The sequence below is a fragment of the Trypanosoma cruzi genome, genomic scaffold (assembly GCF_000209065.1).
Source record: "Trypanosoma cruzi strain CL Brener 1047053516607 genomic scaffold, whole genome shotgun sequence".
Taxonomy (NCBI): domain Eukaryota; phylum Euglenozoa; class Kinetoplastea; order Trypanosomatida; family Trypanosomatidae; genus Trypanosoma; species Trypanosoma cruzi.
In genome coordinates this window covers 12946-36827 of record NW_001849232.1, presented here as the reverse complement: position 1 = coordinate 36827, position 23882 = coordinate 12946, and the positions used below count along the sequence as shown (strand labels likewise).

Sequence of the window (23882 nt, the reverse complement as noted above, 5' to 3'; positions counted from 1 at the left end):
CCTGAACTATCCGCTGCTTGGAGGAATTTCGCGAGATCTTGCCCACAGGGGTGCTGCACTCGCCGGATCGTTTTCGAGCGGCTGCTGCACCACACGCTGTGGTCTAAATTTCTGTTTCGAATTATGAATGGTGGTGGTCAGAGACACTCTCTTTCAATGTCTGTTTGCGTGTTCACACACTGGACGCCAAACAACCCGGAACTATCCGCTGCTTGGAGGAATTTCGCGAGATCTTGCCCACAGGGGTGCTGCACTCGGCGGATCGTTTTCGAGCGGCTGCTGCACCACACGCTGTGGTCTAAATTTCTGTTTCGAATTATGAATGGTGGTGGTCAGAGACACTCTCTTTCAATGTCTGTTTGCGTGTTCACACACTGGACGCCAAACAACCCGGAACTATCCGCTGCTTGGAGGAATTTCGCGAGCTCTTGCCCACAGGGGTGCTGCACTCGGCGGATCGTTTTCGAGTGGCTGCTGCACCACACGCTGTGGTCTAAATTTCTGTTTCGAATTATGAATGGTGGTGGTCAGAGACACTCTCTTTCAATGTCTGTTTGCGTGTTCACACACTGGACGCCAAACAACCCTGAACTATCCGCTGCTTGGAGGAATTTCACGAGCTCCTGCCCACAGGGGTGCTGCAGTCGGCGGATCGTTTTTGATATTCCGTGCGCATTTTAATGTTGGTAACAGGAGGACGAGCAGGTCAAACTTGCCTTTGACATTTTGGTCGAGTGGATCGGTGTACTGGAAGTCCTGCAGGATCCCACCGATCGGATCATGAATTTGGGGAGGTCTCTACTGAATACATTCCTGATGCAGCTCATGATGGCATCCGATCCCGGCATCCGGCTTTCCAAAGTGCGCGCCCGTCTACACAGTGCTTTTCACCAGACCGACACCTATGCCAGGGCTGCCGAGCTTTTCGTCGATCGGCGAGAAACCCAACGCACTTTGCGATGCCAACAATGTCATACCTATGGACACGATGCGTCTACATGCAATGTGCGCCCGAGAGGGAATTAATTGCATTATAGGCGTCCATCAAAAAACGGCAGAGGGGATGCCGCACGCCGCTCATGAATACTGACGACGGCAGCTCCATCCAATACGCCACCTCCTACCAATCCTCACAGGCAGCGCACCGCGCCGCCGATGCTCCACCCGATCTTTCAAATTGCCCGACCAAATCTTCGGGAAGGGCGATGGAGCTTATCCGTAAACGACGCTCGACTGTGTTACGACGAAACACCGACAGTTCCGCTTTGGGCCAGTTATATGAGGAAAGCAAACGAGGTCGCTCGAGAGATGTGGGCGCCGTCAACGTGGGAGCGTGGAATGTCCCTAGCGGGGCAATTCACAACCTTTTGCCGCACGCACGAACAGCCGATGAACGAGGAGAGTTGTGCGGTCTTTTTGATGGCAATCGAAGTGGCGCCATCGACCCGACTGCAGTACGCCAGGATTCTGCGGTCTATGTTGGAAATGGATCGAACCCCGCTGGAAATGATGATTCTGGGGTTACAAAAAGTTGCGGCGCGATCGGAGACGAAGAAAGAGATGAATCAACTAATCCGCAGCCGGACCGATTGGAAGGAACGTGTTGTCGTACGACTTGCGTGGATAACGGTGAGTCGTTTGTTTGAGATTGCGGTCTTGACTCCCAACAATTTCACACTGAAGGCGGACGGGGCCTTAATTTTAGACTGGTCCGTCGCGCCGAAGACGGCGAGGGCGGATCCCCACCGCGCCTCGCGGTTCTTCAGGATACGATGGCAGGACGCTTTCGACACTATAAAGCTATGCAGGACACTTCAAGAAAACGAAAAGCTCACGAATCTTACGACTGCCAAAGTCGAACGAGCTTTGGCTCCTTGGAATGCCACGGTGCATTCCATAAAACGCGGTGTGTTGCGGCACGCTGCTCAAATCGTGGAGGCGCACGATTTGGATCCACACGTGATCTCGCAGTTGGCGAAGCACGTCGACCCGTTCGACCTTCCCCAGAATACTGTTTGATATTTGTGGAGGTACACCACAATGCTGACCCAGGTGTCGTCGCTGGTCGCATTGATGTGAAGGGAGAAACGGCGGAAGGGCAAGAACCCTGGCTGAGTGCGGGGGAGAGTTTTTTCCGTGATTTTTATCATCATGCCGCTGCAATGACGAGACGCGCGACAAGGACGCGTCCGGCCACTCCACAAGATGAACACGCTATCCCGTTACAGCAGCAAGTCAACGTGCCCGTATTGAATCTGGAGTGGATTAAAAGCCGGTTGAACCCGGCGACATTGGAGAGTCTCATGCAGGTTTGGGGACTCGTCGGGCGGTCCCCTTTCCCTCCGTCTTCTTCCGGTAAAGCGTGCGAAGGCTCACGGAGGATTCCGGTCGCTGACGCGCGATTGTTACGAAAAGCAGGAATTATCGAGGACGGTTCGTCCACAATAACAGGCGGATGGATAATACCCTTTTTCGGTTGTGGAGGAGAAAACCACCGGTTTACGACGACGATGGATCGCGTGGCCACGCGACAAGAAAAGCGACAACCCTTACGAGGCGAATGCGCCTCTTTTACACATTTCCCATTATTTGCCGCCTGTGATGGCTGAGGCCGCTTTCTGCCTGAATGTAAAGTCGTCCTTCATAGTCTCTTTACCGCGGGAGACTCGGCATCTCTTTCGATGCCGCGTGGAGGACGGCACGCTGGTGGATCTCACACGGCTCCCAGTGGGATACAAGGCGGGCCCAGAAATTCTCCAGATTATTATTACTTCGGCTATGGCGGGGGTGACGACGGTGGCTCATCCCTCTGGTTCGCACCTCCATCGGTGCGTGTCGACGTATGGATCGGCAATATACGCATTGCAGGGCCGAAAAGCGATGCGACATTGTGGGAAGCCCAAGCGCCTCGTAATGCGGACAGTTGTCACGCCACGATAGGGAGGATCGCGAATCCGGCGCTACGCAGTGCACCTTTCTGGGGGTGCAGTTTGACCACACTCACCGGGCGATGCCCCTGAGTGACAAGTTTTTCCGCTCTGTATGCGCCATGCCGGCGCTCAATTCTTCAACCATCGCAGAAATGGAGGTTGTGGCGTCACGCTTTTTGTACGCGGCTGCCATTTTGTGCACGCGTTTATGCGACTACTACTTTTTCGTCAAGGCAGTGCGACGGCGATTGTCCGCACGTAACAGGGGATTGTGCTGGAGACATCCCCGGCGAACCTTCCGTCGGCAGCGGTTGGTTTCGGCGAGAGACTGCGACACACCATCGAAAATACAACCGTAAGTGCATCATCAAGCCCACGGAAAAGGCATCGGCTGCCATCATCACGGACGCATCGCTCCATGGATGGAGAGCCGTTTTTATTCCATACTCCGGCGACGTTAAAATTGCCGGGGGAAATGGAAGAGGAAGACTTTTCTTATCATGCAGGCCGAGGCACGCGCGGTACGCTTAGCCTTATCGGCTTTTTCCGCCATCTTGCCATCCACCATGGACGTTTGGGTGGACAACACTTCGCCGCAAGGAGCGGCGAATAAAGGCAGCTTAAAATCACACGCCTTGACGTGGGATCTGCGACGGATATTTGAGTTTTTGGACTCTCGCGGAATACAGGCTTCCTTTGCCTACGTGCGATCAGCGGACAACCCCGCAGACGGCATATCACACGGTCGTGTTTTTAGAATTCAGCATTTGGCGAAGGGGAGCGGCGGGGTCTTGTGGCTGGGGACCCCAAAGTCCGCCACTTCGTAACTAATGTTATTTCAGATCCTAACTGAGTACAAAAGATCAAGTGAGCGGTCAACAGAATATATATATATTTAATGAGAAAACAACATTGAGGCAATTAACTGCCTCTGCTTTACCTTTCTTTCCCTTCCTATCTTGTTTGGCCTTTTGAGATAATTTCAGGTTCCGGCCGGCGGCCCAAAAGATTTTTCCGTTTCTGTGCATCACGCGCCCGCGCGTGGCGATTCCGATAAAACGAGGGCGGTGCGTTTTACGCTTTCTGCCGTCGACTTTCTACTTTTGCGGCCGAATCCTTTGCTGCCGAAAATCTTCTAAGGGCATACCGCTGCCTCGGCGCGAAGCCGGCCAAGTAGCAACAGAGAATTTTTTTGTTTGTCGGAAGAAGAGGCGCGCGGCGTTTCGCGATTGTCTGTCGGTGTCGCTGCTTTTTGTTTTCACTGGTCTGATGGCGGGCGCGTGCTTGCTTACGCCCTGTCGCCCGAACTCTTCGAAAGGCTTTGCCGGAAGGTCGCCGGCACAATCGGGAAAGACGAACCTCGCGCGAGCCCGGGGGTTGTTTGACACCCGTTCCGGCGCCATCGCTGTAACAAATGCCGCCCCGCGTTTCGGTGCGATGCCGCGGGCGAGGCTCGACCGGCGGTCCCGGCTGTTTTGGACCCTCGCGCGCGCGCTCCCCGCCCGCAGGCGTGGCCCGGGCGCTCGGTACCGGTCCCTGCCCCAGGACCTCCCAGGACGGCCTTCCGCCGCACAGGGCGGTGCGTGGCGGCTGGCTGTTTCGCCGTGCGGCGCTCCTTCGGCTTCCCCTGTCCCACCGCTCCGTCGAGAGCGGCCTGCCAATTGGCGGATAAACGCTACCAAGGAAGCGCTGCCACCCGTCCATTGCGGCATATGTTCCTAACGGGAGGAATAAAAAAAAAAAAAAAAAGAGAGCTGCGCGTTGGTGGTGGCAGGCGGGCGTCCGCCTCCTCTTTCCCCCAAGATTGTCTCGGAGGCTCCTTTTTTGTACCATTACCCTGTGCGCCGCGGCGCTCGAGCAGGAAGCCGGCATGCATTGAGGAGACAAAAAAGTAGGTGAAGAGAAATTGCGACGGGAGAGGATCGAACATCCGAGAGACCGCGTGTGAGGCCAATGTCCTGAGCACCACGCGGTCATCACCATGCACGCGCCTCAACGAAGCCCGCGCCGTTTGTCTGCACCGTGCCGGCTGCTTCCACGCGACTCGTTTTTTTTCTTTTTTCTTTGCCCTGGGTGGCATATCAGTTAGCCGCATATATTTCCCTCCGCCTGGGGTAGGAATGCGAGTATCGCTTTTGGCCTCACCGAAACCACGCACACACACAAAGAGAGAAAAACACGGAGAAGAGAGGAGGAAAAACAATTCCTTAGCATTACCGTTTTTTCTTTTACGCCTCCATTCTATATATATATATATATATTTTTTCCGACTTCTTTCCTTTTTTCTTCCTTTTTCCTGTTTGTTTTATCCATGGAATGCTGCAGGCTTCAGGGTTTCTGTGGAACACTCGGCCATTTTGATTGGTGCGGGTGCTGCTTTGCGGCATCCCATCTCCTTGCAAAGGAATCGGTGCGTTTTCCAGTCATCTCGCTGACATGTGACGGAGCAGTAAAACGTGACGCGACATCCGCTGCATTTCAGCATTTCCTTCACCTTTCCGGGACAATCGGGGTTGCCGCAGCACAACTTTGCCCCTTTACCAACCAACGGATCCTTGCTGTGCACGGCAAGATGGAATTCTGGAGCGCTTACAAGAAAAAAAATCTTTGTTATGTAATCTTTTAATGTCCGCAATTCCTGTGATGCATTCTCCGTTCCTAGACGCGAGTAGATGCTGTCCGCCGTTGCCAAGGCCTTGTTGACAAGTGGCAGATGTTCATTTAGGCCTTTCATCCCCCTCATCTCCCGTCGAGCAATATACAGCGCCAAAACGACATTGTCAATCTGCGGTGCAAGACTGGCAGGGGATGCCCGGAGATCCACTAAGAGTGCCTTGACGTGCCGGAATGCGTCAAATAGCGCAATCCGCACCATAAACAAAGCTCCATTCTGAATGCGCCGAACAGGCTTCTCAAGAAACGGACTCCGACAATCAAATTGCGTAAACAAACCCTCTGCTAACTTGCTTAAAAAGGCATCATCCTCCTTCACGGCCATGATGAGCAAGCAATCAATAACTTTTGTCTTTTCTACATCCCTTATAAACAGGGTGTACGTCGTGCGAAGTTTGGCATGGCAGGGGCAACCCTCGCAACACACATACGAGTCCATTTTATTGAGATTGGCATCCAGCATCATATTATTAATACCAAGAGAAGCCACATAGCAGAAGAACACCATCTTCAGAGAAGCCATTAGTGCGTCAAATGCACTAAGGGACTCCGGCGCTCGCCCTAACGCCTGTAGGCGAGCAAGTGTGGCATGTAAAGTTTCACTTTTCTTCTTAAGATCAATTTTAATCACGACATTATCCATCGGCTTCTCCATGCCTTGAATAAGCTTCTCACTCATCCTGAGAATCCCTGCTTTGCCAGCAGGGTCAAGATTGGGATACTTCGATACGATACAAATGGTCTCAAAGACATGATACGCCGCATCGAACGTATTGCTTAGGTCTCGGTTCCGCCTGGGCCAGCTTTTTTTAATGCTTCTATCCAACATGGTCTTGTGAAGCTGAAAAGTGGCATCCTCCATTAAAGGGTCCTCATGCAGCACAGTAAACGTCATGAAACACGTAGTAAGGCGCATCGCCGCTGCCCATCGCTCTGATTTCACCAGAAACGCATCAATGTACCCTACAAGCCACCCAAGATCCATGGTGTTAAATGGGTATCGAAACACGGTGGCGCTGTTCACTGTCCGTTCTGATGTAGCCTCCGTCACCGCTTGGCTGTCATCGTTACAAGCACTTTCTTCAATGGCCATTTCACTCCTTGCTAAAAAAAGGCACTTCACGCACATGGAAAAGGTGAAGGGAGAAGTTGAAGCGCGCAGAGGACAATGCACACATACACACACAAGAAAAAACAACAACAAAACTTCATCTTTCTTCGAGTGAAGGAGAAATAAAATCGACTTCTTTTTTGATTCTCCTTCAGAATCCTCAAAAGGCACTGTGATGCCATTGGCGTTCTTCTTCCAAGCCACCGATCAGGGCATCTAGAAGCTCCCTTTCGCTCTCGCACAGCTTTTCCCGCACATCACTCAAATCAAATCCTTTTTTCGAAGCTGCGTGAATAACCTTGAGGTATCGTAGCTGATACAATCGAAAGAGCTGCGCCGCAAGCCGGTTCCCCTCGTTTATTGGAAGCATGGCGCATAACAAAAGGCCTGCCTCGTAGTAGTACGGTGACTTTTTGTGCAGACTTACCGCAAGAGGATCGGTCTTGAACTCACGAAAAACAGAAGTTGTGTACCTAGAAGGGACCTGAGGCACCAGATAACCCTCTTGGCGGAGTGCCACGGCAGCCCACAACGGAACGGTGGCAACACTCCCCGCCCTCACTTCCTCAAGCGCCTCGCCATCGGTAGTGCGTGCATGGATGTCCCTTCCCAGGCTAAAAGATGAAACCAAGAAGGTGACGGGGACGGTTTCCTCATTGACCAAAATGTCAAAGAGGTCAAAGTAACTTTTGATCATCGCGACCTCACCCCCCCCTCCCTGCACAGAGCCGATATATATATATATATATATACATGCGTGGCATAAACGTTTGTTTTGACCCCCACCAGCAAAGAAGGGAAAAAAAAAAACACAAATAGAAGAGAAAACGCAGATGCATGTAACTTTCGGCTGCAATAGATGCCACAGCATCCCCAAAGCGTGACCAGCAGGAGAGGGCAAACAGACTAAGTAGACAACAACAAATAATTCCAACACACATACATATACATTACAAAAAGGTGCAGGGTTAAATAAACAACATCAATCTCTCTATTCATACATCTGTTACCCAAACACATGTACATAATGAACCCAAAAAAAAAGATAAAAGAATACAAGATTCTTATGACACTTCGTCTGGTCTGTGGGAGTGCTTGGGAAAAGGCTTTGTTCCCTTTGTTTTTTGTTCGACTTCTCTGCAGTGACAACGCCAGCGGTCAGTAATTTGATCCTGCAGTGACTCATTACGGGTATACAATTTGAGGGTAGTCCTCACTCGCCTTGCGTGCACGCAGTTGCATCAAATATTCCTGGCGATCCACCACACGGCGGAGGATATCCATGTTGGTCTGATTAAGAGGCCTCTTAACGATGGCACGGACCTCGCGTAAAAGGTCGTGAAGCTGCGCTTCCGATGCCGCCGACGCCTCCTTCCGTTTCATTTCATTAAAGTAGTCCAACCTGTAATCCTCGTGCGTGCCTCTCTGTTGAATATCTTTAAGCTCGTCTACGTCCATCTCGACGTTTCGACGAGCCTCATGTTCATCGAGGATGAGGGCTTCCAAATCCTCCAACTTCTGCTGACAGACGCTGCTGACATCACTGTCCTTGTCACGCACTCCAGTTGGCTTCTTAAAGGCCATATTACCAAATGTGTCGCAAAGACCCGAGGCAGCCGTGTTCTTTGCAAGGACTCTGTGCGGACCAGGCTTCCAGCCGTATGTCTCCCCTGCATGCACACAACACGTCGCATCGGGACGGCTTTTCGTGCAGCTTACGGCATGTGTTTGTGTTGCCGAGCGCAGCTGTGCCGCTTTGAGGCGCCAACTGCCCGGGTGAGCCACGGCCCGTGGGATGCAAGGACAGCCACCTGTCGCAAGGTAGTAGTTGTTCGTGCGGGGTTGCGCGAGGATCTTATAGTTCGGAAGTCCCTGTGGGTGCCCGTAGCAGTCACACTGGTGATATTTCTTTTGATGCCGCGCTGCCACCGTGTAGGAGCCCTGCATGGGCACACCGTCATCATGAGGCTTTGTCTTTGTATTCAAATCGGCCATCGCTTTACACGACGTCCTGCAGTATTATTTGCCTGTAAAAAATAAAACACAGATGTCACAGTCTCACACTTCTCCTCTTCCTCCTCCTCCTCCCCCCTCACTCTCGATATCCAAAGCTACTTTGGTGTAGACTCTCCTTTTCCCCTTGTGTGTTCTTCTAAATATCAAAAGGAATATAATAATAAAAGAAACAGAGGCAAAAAAAACCCCGAAAATATCCACAAGTCGTACACACACAGAAGGAGAGAGAGAAAAACGCAAGAAACAAGAAGAGAGAGAAAAAAAAAAAAAAAAAACGCCGAGGTGCAGACAATATTAAACAGAATTACATGGGTAGTGGCACAAAGGTGGAATAATCGTGCGAATGTGTTCCACGTTTACATGCGGTACCTCGCCAACAAAATGGCGTAAAATGTTCGCCAGTACATTGAGTAAAGTTAAACATTGCGACAAACTATGATGCCAATAAAAAGTTTATTCTCCCCTCAACCCCTCAAATAAACCCTCTCGCACACACACACACAAGTACACAGCTCCAATAACAGCGGTAATAGACCACACTGCCAAAAGGGATGCCTACTGAAAAAGAGAGAAAGAGAGGGAGAGAATGAAAGGGGAGCAGGTGACAAGGCACCAAATAAATACATTTCAATGAAACCTATGATACGCCCTACTCTCAAATTATCGGTTTCTTGTTGTGGACCAAGTTTCCTGCTTTTTTCCCTTTTCTCGCAGATATTTCAGTCTCTCTTGCTCCTCAAGGAGGTAATACAGGCGGATGATGTTCACCTTCGATCCCACAGGCTGCCTCGTGACAAACCGAAGCTCCTCCATCACCTTCTCGTACTGTTCTCCCACCGTCTTTGCCTCATCCTCTCCACCCTGTCTTTCTGCGTCTCGTCTGGCCGCAGCTGCCAACAGCATTTCCGCGTGACGGCTGCCGCGAAGATTGAGTTTGTTTTCCAACTCCTCCAGCTGATCCTCAGCGCTTAGGCGATCCCGCATCTCATCACGCAGTACAGCCTTAAGGAACTCTTTGCGGTCCTGCATCCGCTCGTACTCCCTTTCTTCCCGGGTCTTTCGCCTTGGCTTTCCAATGGCAGGAAACTCGTGCTGCCTTGCTGTGCCACCGTAGTTGCGTGAATTGGGAAACAGCAGACGCGTGCCAGTTTCCGGATCACGAACAGCAGTGTTCTCTGCCGCAATCTCGTCCGCTGGATGCACCTTGTGTTCCCCGGGACCATATGCGCGGTACGTGTTCACTGGCATCACCCTGTCACGAGTCATGGGATTCCTACTGCAGTACAACGCACCCATATTCTTTGTCTTGGTCTTGGGAATGCAAGGGCAGCCGCCACCCTCCTTCGCATGAAAACCCTGCAGTGTGCGTGGCACCGTAATTTTCTTGTAGTCCGGCAGGTCTTGCGTGTGGCCGTAACACCCACAGACATGATATCCCTTCGACTGTGCGCCACACGTTGCCTGCGTGGCGTTAACTCCAGCAGAGTCCATTTGCTCGTTTGTAAATGCCCTTAAAGTTTCTCCCCTGTTCCTCTCTCTTTCTCTCTGAGAACTGCAGCAAAGGAAAGAAAAATAATGACACCAAAAGAAAAAGAAAGAAACGGGGAGAAATTAAAAAAAAAAAAAGATGGACACCACGTTGCAGAAAGGTGGCAGTGGCCACATGAATGATTGTCATGATTCATGCGCATCGCCCCGCCAATGCAGCCAAAACCATCACGTCCCCATAATGGCAAAAGGAACCCCGACATCAGTGGGTGCCAAGACAAATCCACGGCATCCGACGTTCCCACACCCCAGCCACAAGCGCCGGAAGAGGGCGGCCTGACAAAACGTCACCATCGAGGAAGTCTAAAAAGAACTCTCCGTCTTTTTTTTTTGTTTGTTTCTCTCGAGAAATGAGCAGAGCCCGAGTAGTTAAAGAAGAAAAAAAATAATTTCATCCCCGCAACATCATTTTCCATCGGTCTGGAGAAGATTGGCGGCATTATTAAAGAGTCACATGCATGGAAGCCATGGCCACGGCAGGGTTGAGGGCGTTGCTCATCATGTATACACCTCCACTCGTCCCTGTGGTAAGCAAGCAGCGTCCTGGTGCGTCTCACAAAACCGTCAGTTCCCACTCCAACAGCAGGACGCAGTGAAAAGAAATTTCACCTCCTAATTTCCGCCAAAAACTAAAAATCATAGGGTATCCGTGCAGTGCAAGAAAAAAAAAAAAGAAAAAAGGCCAAGCAGGATCGCCGCTGAAAAAAACTTCTTAATCTGCGCAGATAAAACTAACACATTGTTGTGCACATTCTTTATGATCTCCCCACATGACAAACCTTTGCGCAACACCTCCCCGATTTGAATGGACGCCCTCACCTACCCCCCCCCCCCCCCTTCTTGTTCGGAAAAAATGCCATGCGCTTTTTTAGAGAGGGAAGAAAAAGGCCATCCACAAGGTGAAAGACAGGTGCATTGATGTCAGTGCTGCTTCCAGCCAGAGGTGACGAGGGAAAGTATCGTCGTTGAGACATCTCACCATTATGCCACACAGTAATCATCGACACATGCACCAAAAAATACAACCCTAACCCCACTGCTGCAGATAAAGGCGCTCCGTCAGATGCATGCCAAATTAAACCCTTTGCCATTTGTTGTCCATCAGATCCAATGAATGTTATCATGCGTAGAACAATCATTTCATCGTGGACAAGTGGAAGATACAAAGCCATGAGAAAAAAACAACCCGCGATATACCGCTGTGCATTGTAATTCGTGTGCCCATCTGTAAAAAGCAAAAAAAAAAAAAAAGAAGACATTTCTCCAGGATATGTGCTGAAACACACATGCCAGCCGTCTCTCTTCAACCGTACCTTCCATGAGACATTCTTCTAACGAGGCGGGAGTGAAAGAAGTGACAAATCAAACATCTTCCGACAGGACCTGCTTGTTTGCGTCATTCTTGGCGACATCTGCAAAGGGGCTGCAAGAACGATGAAGAAGAATCCCAACTCGAGTAGCACCGCTTAGTTTCCGGAAATTGCCATACATTTTCTGGAAACACGGTTCACACCCGCACACAAACACACACAAAAAAAATAATAATAATGAAAACGGAAAAGTCAAGGCGGCGATGGAGCATGCCACAACGACAGTTTAAACGACCGTCCAAACTTCTTTATACATCGTTTCCGTAAAGAAAAAAACAAGGCGACCTCCACGCACTTTGGTGGTCCCGCACAAGCATGCGGTTCGCACGTCAAGACAGACACCAGGCGTGTTATGAGGCGAAAAAAGAAGATCCTGGCGGCCTGCGGAGCAGAAACTTTTTGAGCTTCGAGTTCAAACTTCAGACGAGGCCCCATCGTTGTTTTTGACATCAGTCCCAACGATCCCCATCGTTCTCGTCGCTCCCCCAGTGATCGTGTCTGTTGGCATAACACCATCGGCCACAATGCAGCGACGGATGAGTGTTGCCAATTTCTCCGCAGCATTCAACAAGAGAAAAGACTCGGCCACCGCGGGCTGCGCCAGATTATCGACAAAGTACAGAGAAAGGGAGGCCAAAAGGTCCGCACCACCGTCGTTGCTGCAGAGGAAAGCCTGCGGTAACACAAAAAGTGGAGAAACGGCGGGCCGTGCCCCGTCAAGGTGTTGCATTCGTGTCATTCATCACGACCCCAGTAAGACTCGCATTGACCAACCAAATGGGCAATTGCACAACAAGCAGAGAACATGTTTCCTTGCATCAGTGCGGCTTGACTGAAGGAATAGAAAAATGAGTGGAGCAAAACAACAACAACAACATCCGAATATGCAGACAATTCATTCGACAACGTACTTCTGCTGCTCCCACAGAAGAATAAGACACCTTCTGTGAGCCGGCTTGCCGTATTTTACATCACAGCAGTCACAGCGGAAAAAATGGAGGCGGCTAGCGCAAGTTCCCACATAAGCTCGCCCTCAAGCAATCGCATGTCAGTTCATCAAAGATGACGGGTCCAATGGAGCAATCTGGGAGGACAATCTTAGCACACAATGCGAGCACATGTAGACAGCCCCATGAGAAGCCTTAAAGTAGACATGAATTCATCTCTGACATTCTCCTGCTTGCATCTTCCCCTGAAGTAATGGACAGGGGGGCGCAGCTGAGGCGTAGGCGGTAGCATCGGCCATTTCCCCATGAGTTTCCACTCTGCCCACAATGGACGCCTTCACGAGGCCTGCGCCTACAATAACAATGGAAAAGAGGATCTCATAATGCCCCAAGCAAGGGCAATTCCACCAACCCCACACCTCTTCATTCAACGGGCCCCAAATGCCCTTTTAGAAGGCGCTCCAGAACCAACACGGTACTCCGGAGACACGACGGAGCGTGGTTGCTGTGGCACATCAAATCCACAAGGTTAAATGCCGCCGCATGTCAATTATTCCAGGCAACTCCACTGCGCAATGCTTTTTGCTCGTCACGCCTACTGAGTGATGTTAAATTTCCCAAGAATCGCAGGAAGGGGTCATGCTTCGCCGCACTCGGCCGGCATTCTCTTGAAATCCAATAAAGGCCATGAGTTTTCATTTGTCTCTTGATAATTCACGCCACCCAAACAAAAGAAGAGGGGAGAAAATAAAAAATGAAAAATAATTAACGCATAAAAAAATAAAAAACAACAATAACAACAAAGGCACAATAAAAACCCACATGAGCCAACAACAACAACAAAAAAGTCATCCAAAAACACCCTACAAATTTTCCGAAGTCCATAAAAGTTTTCTTTGGAAATGATTCTTTTAGCCCGCGGAACGAGACAAAAATGATCCGTTTTCAGCGATGCGATGTGGTGGAGAAATCCTCACACTCCCGTCGCAACTCGTCAAACACCATTATACCCTTCCTCTCCATCGTCCTGCAGAGCGCCATGCCCTCCGTGTGTCTTTTTAACTTTAGCAGCACCCCCAGTAGCCTGTTTAGCATTACTTTATTCCCCTTCACCCTATGACGCCGCATCTCACTCAGGAGGAAGTCAATCTCATCGTAACACTCGGTTGCACACATGGCCTCCAGCAGAATAGAGATGGTGTGCGATGTCGGTGCTATGTTGTTCCCCTTCGGCCCAATCAAACTCTTGTAGAAGGTGAAGGCGGAAAGTGGGCTGCGGGAATGGCGGGCGACGTGTAAAATGGCGTTGAGCAGATGTGGTGTTACAGCAACACTGTCAATTGTCGTTAGACAAGAGATCGCCTCGTCATACTGGTGATTGTGGGCCAGGCCAAAAAGGAGGCGTGCATAGATGCCAGGTGACACCTGCTTCTCATGCCTTGTGCGGTAGTCTGTCACACGGGCGACGGCCAAATGCATCACACCGTTTTGATCACACACCCCTACATAGGCGGCGATGGTGTACTCCGTCGGCGTCAGGTGGAAACGGTCAAGGTCCATCATAAGCGAGTGCGCACGCGCCTCCACAATCGCGTCCTTCTTGCTGCGTCGCTCAAGAATGCCCATCATGTACTGTACAGTGCGTGCCGTCGGGTTTGTGCCGCTATCAATCATGTAGCGGTAAATCGTCCAAAGACTCTGAAGCAGCGGGCCGGCGAGGAGCGACGACGCGGCCACGCTGTTACCGGCAAACTCCGCCGGCAAAAGGCTCGACAATGACGACGTGAGACCACGGCGGTCAACAGCCTCCTCGTCCGCCAGCGTCGGTGCTGCGCTGCCCAGAGTCGCAACGGCATAAAATATATGAAGGATGTCCTCGTATGTATCGGAACGCAGGCGAATGCGCTTCTTAATGACTTCTTCGTGCAGCGACAAGAGCGCATGACATTTTTCAATGGGCGAAAGATGGGACTCAAGGCAAGCCACAATTCGCACCAGCAACTGCTGGTACTGCTGCCGACGTGCGTTCCAAATCAACTCCCGCTGAATGTGACTCAGATGAATCTGACGCCTGCGGGAATCGAGCTTGACCACCGCCGCAGGGTCATGGGCCGCCATGACGGGCGCCTCCTCGACTTCATGGCTGCACAGCTGGCTGTGCTTCCGCTCTGCCGCTGCGCTCAACTCCTCTGCTTTAGAGCAGGGACTCGGCGTGTCCTTTATTCCTCCGGTGGACATGAGTGTCTCACTTCTTGTGCGTGACGCGGACTCGGCAATGTCCAGAACGCGGGCCCTTCTGCTTCTCCCCGCTCCTCTTCCTCGCTGTGACCGCCATGCCCCATCCGCAGCAGCCCTACGCACGCCGGCGGGACTGACAGTAGTATGAATGCAGGCTATACACAAGTGAAAAGATACAACCAGCGGACTGCAAGAAGGAAATCGCCACATGGCACTGCAGAACAATCTTCCCTTCTTCGCCTCCTTTCCATACCACCTCGTGACGCCATGCAGAAAGAAAAAACCCAGTACATTACAGGCTACAAAACTCGGAACACAACAGAAGACAAGCACACACACACACACACATGCCGACACCATTGCCTCAAGAAAAAAAAAAAGAACGCACATCATAACCCCTACCCCCCCCAAAAAGCCCACCCAAAGGGATATTAGACTAATTTTAAAAAGGGGGCAACAAGGTCTAGCAGACAGCCCGAAAGGATCACAACTGTAAAGAGGGAGAGGGAGTCTTACACAAGCCAAAAACAACCAAAGGCAACATCCAAGTACCCGTTTTTCGTAGGGGCAAACCATTTACACACGCAGGCGGAAAATGGCAGCCCTTTAATATATTACCATGTTGACGTATCAATTTCCCAGTCATTCACTTTTGACGCTTCTTCCCTACTGTGGCGGCTCACAGGCACAGTGCCAAGCACCAAGGAGCGACGTGCGGAGGGCTCATTTCCTGCCGATCCAAATAAAGACGACGCTGGCGAACAAAGAAAACAAGAACACATAAACCATCGACGTGACAAAAAAGAAAGTGATGTACGTGGCCGGGCGTGAGGATAAGCAAGGGACGGGCAGCAGCAACACGCCTTGCGGGAAAACAAGAAGAACGGTCAACTCACCGAATGAGGAGCATGCGTCCTGCTGGAGCCTTGGCTCTTTTCCCTGTAGAGTGAGAGGACGGCGAATGATCTCACGGTTCGTGCCATTGCGCCCGACATCGCTCACACGCTCCAGGCAGGACACATCCCGCGCCTACACACACAAGTCAACCCATTAGTTCGTACACCAATCCACCGCAGCCGGGCTCCGTGCTAACCCACGCCGCGGCTGTCTTCGGGGTCACGTTTCCTGCGAAAGGCTCGGATAAAGGTGCTTCACAATTGCTCCCAAAACCCACGAAAAACACGAAAGAACACCAACACTAGAAAAAATGTTCACCATAAAAAATATTTGCTCTAAGCCATTCGCTGCACGCAACACACACAGACGCGCAGGAAAAGCAATATAAAAAAAGGTGATGGCGTTCAATTAAGGGAAACAAGGAGGAATTCGCCAGCACGACAAAAAAGAAACACCGGAATCAACAGAGCAGCGTGTGGATGTGCCGGCCATCAAACCTCTTCCCGCTGTTACCATCGCCCACCACACAAACACATATGGGATACATCAGACGGTTGTGCTAGGAGTCGCAGTGTCCCTGCCTTCCACACATGCGGCCCAAGCCACCCCTTTTCCTACGTGTGGAGCAGGCAGCCAGCAATGCACTTGTGCGCACACAGCATGGCCCTGCTCTCACACAGTCCTCAAAAAAAAAAATAACGAGACAAAAAAAAAGTCATCAGAAACACACAAGCCAAAAATAAATTGTTGGTCGGCGCCGCGAGCCCCTTCGCTCCTATCTGAAGGCGACAATACACGTCAGGTTCGCTGTCCTTCTTCCACAGGCGGTCGGCGTGCCGTGGTGGTGGGGACTGTGCGGCCCTCGGCATTGACAGCTGCGGCAGCACGCGGCGGCGCCTCACACACATGCACGGGGCTGGCGGTTTCCGGGCAGGATGCCGCATCAGACTGTTGCGAAACACCGGGCACATCTCCTGCCGTCATTCCACTGCCGCTGCTGCTGCCGTGCGGAAGGTACGATGCACTGCCGTATACGGCGCTGGCGGGTCGCAGGCGGTACGTGGCCCCAGAGAGAGTGTTCAGGCTGCGGCTCGCCGCATTCACGTCAGGCAAGCGGAGACTGCGGTCAACGGGCACACCCTGCAGTACATCTCCTGACCGTGCACGGGGCAAAGCGTTTCCCTCCTCCACGGGCTCGGCGCTGGCGAAGTACTCGTGGGACGTGGTGAGGCCGTCCCCCGGCAGCTCGCTGGGCACACGCGTGATGGGTGCACCGTCCTCCTCGATCCGATGCTGCGCCTCCTCATGCGACGGGAACACGACTACCGCGTCAACAACCACCGGAAGTGACACTGGCGGTGCAAACGGCTCGGCCTGTGGGCAGTCGCGCAATCTTTCTTGCCGCCTCCGCCGCTTTTTGTCCTGCAAATGTCGTTTATACACATTCGCCGTGAGCAAGAAAAACAATAACACAAAGAAAGCAAACAACATTGCGATGGCTAGCATGACATCGTCTGCCATCGTGACGGTGAACTAAACTGGAAAGAAAAAGATAAGGGAAGAGGAGCCTCAAGGCAGAGAGAGGAGGAGAACCCTACGCCACACCACCGTTGGGCCCAAGAAAGAAGGCCATTGCCCGCCGGCCACTGCACAGGACACACCGTACTGTGCTCTCAGAGAAATCGCAGATGGAAAAAAACAGCAAGCGGATGGAAATGGAAAAAAGAGAAAAACAAGAATGCGTAAAAAACACGGTCAACTCACCGAGTGAGGAGCATGCGTCCTGCTGGAGCCTTGGCTCTTTTCCCTGTAGAGTGAAAGGACGGCGAATGATCTCACGGTTCGTGCCATTGCGCCCGACATCGCTCACACGCTCCAGGCAGGACACATCCCGCGCCTACACACACAAGTCAACCCATTAGTTCGTACACCAATCCACCACAGCCGGGCTCCGTGCTAACCCACGCCGCGGCTGTCTTCGGGGTCACGTAACCGCCAGTGATCCCTTTCCGTGGAATAGAGCACGGCGTGGGTCAGACGGAATACAATAAAAAATACTTGCCTGAGCCACCGGACAAATCCTGAATTTGTCCATATAAATCATACAAGACGAGAAGATCGAAGGGGCCAATTAATATGCAGTGGCTTGGCCGTACCCTCAATTTTTATTCCATGCATATACATATATATTCAGGCAGCCAATATCGTGACACGCTGTTCTCTACTCGGACTGAAGACGGTTGTTACTTACGACGTGGCAGCATTAAAATTCCTCCAGCCACAAGACCCCGCCGCAGGCGGTGGGGAACATAATGGAATAAGTGATATAGCCAAAATAAAATAAAATAAAATAAATAAATAAAATAAAGACATTCTTCATACCGTCATTAGCACCCTGAATTCTTCCATCGCGGCCTTCCACAAAAACATATATATATATATATATATAAGATAATAAATAACTTCTACAGGGAAATATTCGTCTTATCAGGAAACACACGTATATTACATTACGTGAATTTGATTAGCCAGCATTCATCGGCAAACGTTTTCTTCAAAAGTTCCTAAAAAATCAATAAATAAAAAACAGCCAAACTTTTCTCAATACCGTCCCCTCCCTTCACTCCAAATGGCTGCATCTTTAAACACACAAACGCATCAATCGGCAGGTTGAGACAAAAAAGAAAAAACATGCACAAGCCGCTCCATCTCTCTCTCTCTCTTCTTCTCTCACCGCTCAATTACTCAGCCAAACATGGTCGCTCGTCCCCTAAGCAAGTCGCACAAAACGCACAGAGAAATAAAAAAAAAAAGGCATGAATTTTATATCATATAAAACAGTATAAATAAAACCATCCTAACAACCACAAACAAATCACACAACAAACACACAAAAAAACAAAAAAATAACACCAAATAACAAACCCCCCAAACAAAAGAAAAAAAAAAGAGAAAAAGAAAAAAGGTTCAACAGATAACAACAACAACAACAACGAAAAAAAAAAAAAAATACAGCCTCATCCATAAAACAATAAAAAAAAAATCAAGAATTTTAACCTTTCCGTGCATCATTACAAATCTTCCTCATCGTCCTCGGAGCGGATGTCATCAAGGGGACCACCAAAAAGCGCCCGAATCGCCAGCTTCACAATCAGTGCAAACCAGTACAAATGCAGTCCCTGCAGCACCACCTGCAGGAGGACAACCAAGACCCAGGTGCACACCGTGAACGTGCGTATCTTCACCGCAAGTCCGACGCTTGCCAATGCGAGAAACGGGAGACAAATGAGGCGGAAGAAGACAAACAGCGCAACAAATACGACAAACGAGAGAAGCACCGTCGTGCTGCTAAAAACAAGTCTGTAGAGACGGCATGCTGGGGGCCCTGCAGGCGCAGCACCATTTCCTCCGTTCCGCGCGGCTCGCTGCTCCCGCGCCTCTGCCGCCTTCACAACGTAGCTCAGGGTCTTGCTCACAGCGAGCATGACGTCACTGGCGTCGTGGATGAACAGTACATAAACACCGAAGCGATGCTCGTAGCTGCAGTGTGAGAAGACGATCAGGGCGATGGTCACAATGTGGTGGATCACGTACTCCAAGAAGTCCGAGCGCTTTATGTCGTGATTCGCGAGGTGCGAGAAGCACTCCGACAGGTAGAACCCAAGGCCGTACTGGTAGTAGAGCAGTATCCAGCGCCCAGGGTTGTACGGGTGCGGCGAGAGGATGCTGATGCGATTCGCTTCGCTGAGCGGGAGTCCAAACCACGGCTCGCCGCGCTGCACCATGTACCCAAACACGGTCGACGCGGTGTAGCTCACGGCAAGCCACAGCTGAGTCTGGAACTTCCTCAGCTTCTTGCGCTGCCCCACGTTCAGACGGATCGCATTGGCGCCAGTGCCCGCACACACTTTCTTTTGGCTGGTCCCCGGCACCACCACCTGCAGCTGCACGCCGAGCCACGCGAACCTCCGCTGGAAGAAGAGGCGAACCGCAATGAGCACGACGGCCCACAGCAGGCACGGCAGCAGCTGTGGCAGCGCCGCGGCGTCGAGCCCGACACCTCCCCAGCCGTTCAAGTGCATCTGCAGGGAAACAGGGTTCGTCACCAGCCACCACAGCTGCTCCCCTGTGAAGGTCAGGTTGTTGGCGTGCCGGTCCATCGCGGGGTCGCCGGTGTGGTTGTAGTGCGACACGAAGCCGTACTCCCTGGCGCGGTCGAGGGGCATCGCGTACATGTTTGCGGGGAGTCCTATGGTGCCATCAGCGAAACGCAACGTTCCCATGACCTCTATTCGGTCGTTCCTTCGATCGTTTCCCACCGGGTCTTTCTTTTTGCCTTATCCTCGCTGTTTCAGCTGCCACAGGGCCCGGCGCCGCAACACACATGCGCAGAGTAAAAGAGAGAGAGAAGAGGAAAGAAAGAAAATTATTTTACAAATGTGCTTGTCGATGTCATGCCAAAAGTTTTTTCTTACTATGAACCACCGGAAAAAATTATGGGCGTCACGATGGTGGCAGGGTAGGGAATGGCTAGCATGACTCATAACAAGGTTTATTTCTGTTGCTTATTTTCTCTCTTGCCTTTCTTCGTGTGGGGAATAACGAGTGTTCAATAACAGGGTGTCCCACTGCACCTTGGTAAATCGGCAAGTCCTGCAAATTTATTTGTGCCTGTAACTCATTTTTAAACGTATTTCCTCTTTTGCACTTCAGAGGGAGGTGGAAATGGCCGCAGAGAGTGCGGTGGGGGAAAAGAGCTTTAGCCAAGGCAAGGAACGCGGTGGTGGTCCCTGGGGCGCGTAGCAGAGCTGCCAACCGTACACCCATGAGAAGGCGGAGCCAAGACGCAAGTAATCCCCTATGGTGGCAGCAATAAAAAACAATTCGTCGTGGTTACCCCGGCGATTGCCTGGCGTCGCACTTTCCGCATCTCCTGCCTGCTGGTATCGCAGGCGTCCCCAAATTTCGGGGTTATCGTTCAGTGTCGTCGGTCCAACTGAGCCGGCAGCTGTCATGGTGCAGATGTACACAAGAAGTACTTCACACGCCTCGCCACCAAAAAACAAACTTTCAGAGTCATTTGCTTTGTTTACAGCCTCGTAAAGTGCGGCGTACGAGGCGTACGGTGACAAACAAAAAAGGCGGACTGTTGGCCCCTGTGCGGGATGACTTCTGTCTGCGGTGCCACTCGCATTATTTTTGGCGGTGTTGTCTTCTCCATCACCCTGCTCGCTATAAATTCTATTCTTTTCACTTTGACGAGAGAGGAAATGCTTTGCCGCTGCTACCCTTGATTCCAATGGGAGATCCTCCGTGATCTCAGTAATGGCTTCAATCGCGTTAATACATATCGTGGTGAGAGGATGCAGAGAGGGCGAATATGCTGCGAGACATGCACTCTTGCGCGGACACCCCTCCCAAAACTCCATGGCGGGAGGTAAACCGCCGACTACAGAAAAGGGCTCGGAAGCTTTTGTAATGCCCATGTCAACCAGAAGCCTGAGCAACGCGGATGGAAGGGCGGGTTGTGTGAGGCACTGGGTCCCCTGCTCCTGCTCTGCATGAGGGCACCTCCAACGGCGGCTCCACTCCTCCGCAGGCTGACGCAGCGTCGCGAGGCTCCTCTGCATCTCCAGAGCGCCTTGCTTCAGCACGTCCTCCATGCTGCTCGCAGTCAGCAGGTCCGTGAGCGCCCGGCAGCGCACCGCAGTTTCCCCCCGCTGCAGTGCAAAGAATGACAGGCCGTGCGCCTCCGTAAGCCGCCGAACGGAGGTCAAAAAGAGCGTTGCAGCGGACGCCCTGACAGAGAGATTCACCGGGGCGTGTTTCTGCTTCACAGCCCTCTGCTCCTTCACTTGCATGACGTTACACAACCGTACGTTTTAGTCTTCTACACGTGTCACGAAGCCGCCGCAGCGCAACCCCCCTTCTTCCCCCAAAAAGAAGAGAAGAAAGAAAAAAGAAAGAACTCCAAAGGAAAAAAAAAGAAGAGGACTCCGGTCGGAGGCTCAGGACCCTCATGCCACACGCCACGCCTCGGCCACACACTACGGGGAGAATTCAGGCTTTGTACACAAACCGTTGTTTCTGCGACGGGTCCCGTTGTACGAATTCCTTCTCGATTAACATTTCCAAAGCCAACTTAAAGTCACTGTTTTGTAACTGAAACTGGGGATTTTGCTGCCGTGTCCAACAAAAGAGCTCATCATACAGACAGGTACGCACGGTTTTCATGTGCTTGATGATGACTGCCTGTATGGAAGCAATGCGAGAGCGATGCACTTCTTCGTTAATAATTCCGTTTTCCTCCAATAACGCCCCAACCCGCGGCGGCGGTTGAAGGAAGTGATAGCGCGGCTTGTGTGATTTAAAGGCGGCATTCAATGCCACGATCTCCTCCCCAGAGCCCATTTGTATCTTGAAGAAACCGTCATGGATGAGTTTCTTCAGCCCTCGCTGCAACAGAGTTTTGTCTTTGCCAATGCGCTGTGCGAGAAGCGTCCACGTCGTGCCTGAAGTACCCGCCTCGCTTAGAAAGTGGAAAATATTAAACAACTCCAACGAGCCTACAATGACCTTTCCTGCCTGCGGGTATGCTACGGTGAAGGTGATGGTCTCCATGGAGGTGCGAAGCCACACAACGCGCCGATTGCTGTACTGCGCGTGATAAAAGCGCGCAAACTGATCCATGACATTATGCAGAGGTTTTGGCACATCTGTAAGCAGAGGATACGAGGGCCACGCAAGGCGTGAAAGAAGCCTCATTGTAGGCCGGACACTAAAAGCGTCTGCACCGTGTCCACACTGCTCCGGTTGTAGTGCCTGTGGATCATATGCCTCAGGCGTATTGTTACCGGTCACCATGTCCATACACATCTGAATCATCTGCTGTATTGCGTTGCGTTCGAATGGAAGCAATTCATGCAAGTACTCACACACCAGCTTTTCCGTCTGCAGTTTCTCCCGCCGTGCCTCCATTGCGTCCACACTGCCGTCACTTGCTCGCCCCACCGCATAAAAGAGAAGTCGATAGGCAAGAAGTTCCTTGTAAAGACGCAAAAATCTGTCGATTGAAGAGACACTAAAAGCAAGTCGCACAGCCGACATTACCTCATCCTCGTTGTGCAGCGACACCAACACCATTTTTTCCCGTCCACCACCGCCAACACGCCGCACCTCTGCCCCTTCATGGCTTCCGTACAGAAGATACGTCTGCATGATGCCAAGAAGAGTTTCAACAAACAAATCCGCATTCCTTTTTCGTTGCAGGTGATTGGCAATGGCGTTTTTCACAATGCCGTAGAAGCATGGCACTGCGCTGCAGTTGTCAAGCAGCTTTGCCTTCAGCAATCGCATCTCGCACAGGCGATGGAACAAATGTTCAGTCCGAATCAGGTAGGCGATGAGCCGCGGCCACCGCTGTTCCTCAGGGATTTCACCTCCGCTAAGAAAATGATCCACCGCACTGGGAAGTCGTACCTCCAGAAATGCACGGCACACATCCGCCATCACAACGTACCCAACCTCCCTCGGAATGCTGCTCGGCAACGCTGCGCCAGCCCCAACCTGATCCCACAACCGCAGCGTCCGTCGTGGGGGTGCCTCAATGCAGGCCATGCTATTCGCGATGTCAAGCAACAGTTCCAAGGTGCTTCGCGTCTCACCTTCCTCCGCGGCGGCATCAAGGGCAAACAGTGCATCAAGGAGAGGCTGGAGAGTCGCCCGCATTAGATGGAAGATATAATATGGACGCAGGCCACATGGGGCGTTGGATGTTTCTTGCACGGAAACATCGTTGCCGGTTTCCCAGACAAACACAAGCTTCACAAGGATGCCTTTAACACATGCCTCCTCCACAGCGGGCAGCTCACGCATTACCTCAAGCTCATTGTTCCAATACTGTGGCCATATCTTGAGAAGAAATACATGACGTGACTCCTCGCTGATGCCAGGTTCCAGCAATGACAACAGCGCTTCCCGCTGAAAGAACCCGCGGCAGCCATGCACAACACTCTGCAAGACTGTTATCACAAGACGCTCCTCTGCATCTCGTGCGGGATGCGAGAAAAGCTGAATAAGCTCAGATATGTCCACAGAGGGATTCCCAACTGTCAGCTTCTGCCGTACCTCTTCAACTACATGTAACGGGTTG

General features: G+C 51.5%; 9 protein-coding genes across 9 annotated transcripts, besides 30 other annotated features; all 9 read right to left on the bottom strand.

Moving 5' to 3' along the window:
* Positions 1-3249: part of a sequence feature (areas not merged during assembly with more than two copies in the genome that could not be assigned to a particular haplotype) that runs on past the window's edge.
* Positions 649-3960: a mobile genetic element.
* Positions 3250-4749: a sequence feature (heterozygous, non-Esmeraldo-like haplotype).
* Positions 3711-3944: a mobile genetic element.
* Positions 4750-7525: a sequence feature (haploid, Esmeraldo-like haplotype).
* Positions 5173-5196: a sequence feature (AT_rich).
* Positions 5236-6732, bottom strand: Tc00.1047053510087.110 (hypothetical protein, conserved; the record flags this gene model as incomplete). Its single annotated transcript, XM_806465.1, has 1 exon — positions 5236-6732. The coding sequence occupies one exon, from the start codon at positions 6730-6732 to the stop codon at positions 5236-5238; it is 1497 nt and encodes a 498-aa protein (XP_811558.1).
* Tc00.1047053510087.100 (hypothetical protein, conserved) lies at positions 6875-7585 on the bottom strand (the record flags this gene model as incomplete). The annotated part of the gene is made up of 1 exon (XM_806464.1): positions 6875-7585. One exon carries the CDS (start codon positions 7583-7585, stop codon positions 6875-6877), a length of 711 nt encoding a protein of 236 aa, XP_811557.1.
* Positions 7446-7469: a microsatellite.
* Positions 7526-7728: a sequence feature (areas merged during assembly that could not be assigned to a particular haplotype. This can correspond to areas where the two haplotypes were merged or to regions with more than two copies in the genome that were merged during assembly.).
* Positions 7729-10790: a sequence feature (haploid, Esmeraldo-like haplotype).
* Positions 7900-8709, bottom strand: Tc00.1047053510087.90 (hypothetical protein, conserved; the record flags this gene model as incomplete). Its single annotated transcript, XM_806463.1, has 1 exon — positions 7900-8709. The coding sequence occupies one exon, from the start codon at positions 8707-8709 to the stop codon at positions 7900-7902; it is 810 nt and encodes a 269-aa protein (XP_811556.1).
* Positions 8778-8805: a microsatellite.
* Positions 8947-9005: a sequence feature (T-rich).
* Positions 9391-10221, bottom strand: Tc00.1047053510087.80 (hypothetical protein, conserved; the record flags this gene model as incomplete). Its single annotated transcript, XM_806462.1, has 1 exon — positions 9391-10221. The coding sequence occupies one exon, from the start codon at positions 10219-10221 to the stop codon at positions 9391-9393; it is 831 nt and encodes a 276-aa protein (XP_811555.1).
* Positions 10287-10356: a sequence feature (T-rich).
* Positions 10791-12121: a sequence feature (heterozygous, non-Esmeraldo-like haplotype).
* Positions 12122-12328: a sequence feature (areas merged during assembly that could not be assigned to a particular haplotype. This can correspond to areas where the two haplotypes were merged or to regions with more than two copies in the genome that were merged during assembly.).
* Positions 12329-13070: a sequence feature (heterozygous, non-Esmeraldo-like haplotype).
* Positions 13071-13295: a sequence feature (areas merged during assembly that could not be assigned to a particular haplotype. This can correspond to areas where the two haplotypes were merged or to regions with more than two copies in the genome that were merged during assembly.).
* Positions 13296-13311: a sequence feature (areas merged during assembly that could not be assigned to a particular haplotype. This can correspond to areas where the two haplotypes were merged or to regions with more than two copies in the genome that were merged during assembly.).
* Positions 13312-14539: a sequence feature (areas merged during assembly that could not be assigned to a particular haplotype. This can correspond to areas where the two haplotypes were merged or to regions with more than two copies in the genome that were merged during assembly.).
* Tc00.1047053510087.50 (hypothetical protein, conserved) lies at positions 13541-15409 on the bottom strand (the record flags this gene model as incomplete). The annotated part of the gene is made up of 1 exon (XM_806461.1): positions 13541-15409. One exon carries the CDS (start codon positions 15407-15409, stop codon positions 13541-13543), a length of 1869 nt encoding a protein of 622 aa, XP_811554.1.
* Positions 14540-15090: a sequence feature (areas merged during assembly that could not be assigned to a particular haplotype. This can correspond to areas where the two haplotypes were merged or to regions with more than two copies in the genome that were merged during assembly.).
* Positions 15091-18546: a sequence feature (areas merged during assembly that could not be assigned to a particular haplotype. This can correspond to areas where the two haplotypes were merged or to regions with more than two copies in the genome that were merged during assembly.).
* On the bottom strand, positions 16529-17251 carry Tc00.1047053510087.40 (uncharacterized protein; the record flags this gene model as incomplete). The annotated part of the gene is made up of 1 exon (XM_806460.1): positions 16529-17251. One exon carries the CDS (start codon positions 17249-17251, stop codon positions 16529-16531), a length of 723 nt encoding a protein of 240 aa, XP_811553.1.
* Positions 17892-18076: a mobile genetic element.
* Positions 18063-18098: a microsatellite.
* Positions 18159-18179: a microsatellite.
* Positions 18547-18670: a sequence feature (areas merged during assembly that could not be assigned to a particular haplotype. This can correspond to areas where the two haplotypes were merged or to regions with more than two copies in the genome that were merged during assembly.).
* Positions 18597-18655: a microsatellite.
* Positions 18661-18694: a microsatellite.
* Positions 18671-18734: a sequence feature (haploid, Esmeraldo-like haplotype).
* Positions 18735-20156: a sequence feature (heterozygous, non-Esmeraldo-like haplotype).
* Tc00.1047053510087.30 (hypothetical protein, conserved) lies at positions 18802-20013 on the bottom strand (the record flags this gene model as incomplete). Its single annotated transcript, XM_806459.1, has 1 exon — positions 18802-20013. One exon carries the CDS (start codon positions 20011-20013, stop codon positions 18802-18804), a length of 1212 nt encoding a protein of 403 aa, XP_811552.1.
* Positions 20157-23882: a sequence feature (areas merged during assembly that could not be assigned to a particular haplotype. This can correspond to areas where the two haplotypes were merged or to regions with more than two copies in the genome that were merged during assembly.).
* Tc00.1047053510087.20 (hypothetical protein, conserved) lies at positions 20440-21591 on the bottom strand (the record flags this gene model as incomplete). The annotated part of the gene is made up of 1 exon (XM_806458.1): positions 20440-21591. The coding sequence occupies one exon, from the start codon at positions 21589-21591 to the stop codon at positions 20440-20442; it is 1152 nt and encodes a 383-aa protein (XP_811551.1).
* Positions 21668-21724: a sequence feature (T-rich).
* On the bottom strand, positions 21791-23882 carry Tc00.1047053510087.10 (hypothetical protein, conserved; the record flags this gene model as incomplete). Its single annotated transcript, XM_806457.1, has 1 exon — positions 21791-23882. A coding segment is annotated over one exon (2092 nt), but the record flags the coding sequence as incomplete, so codon positions are not given.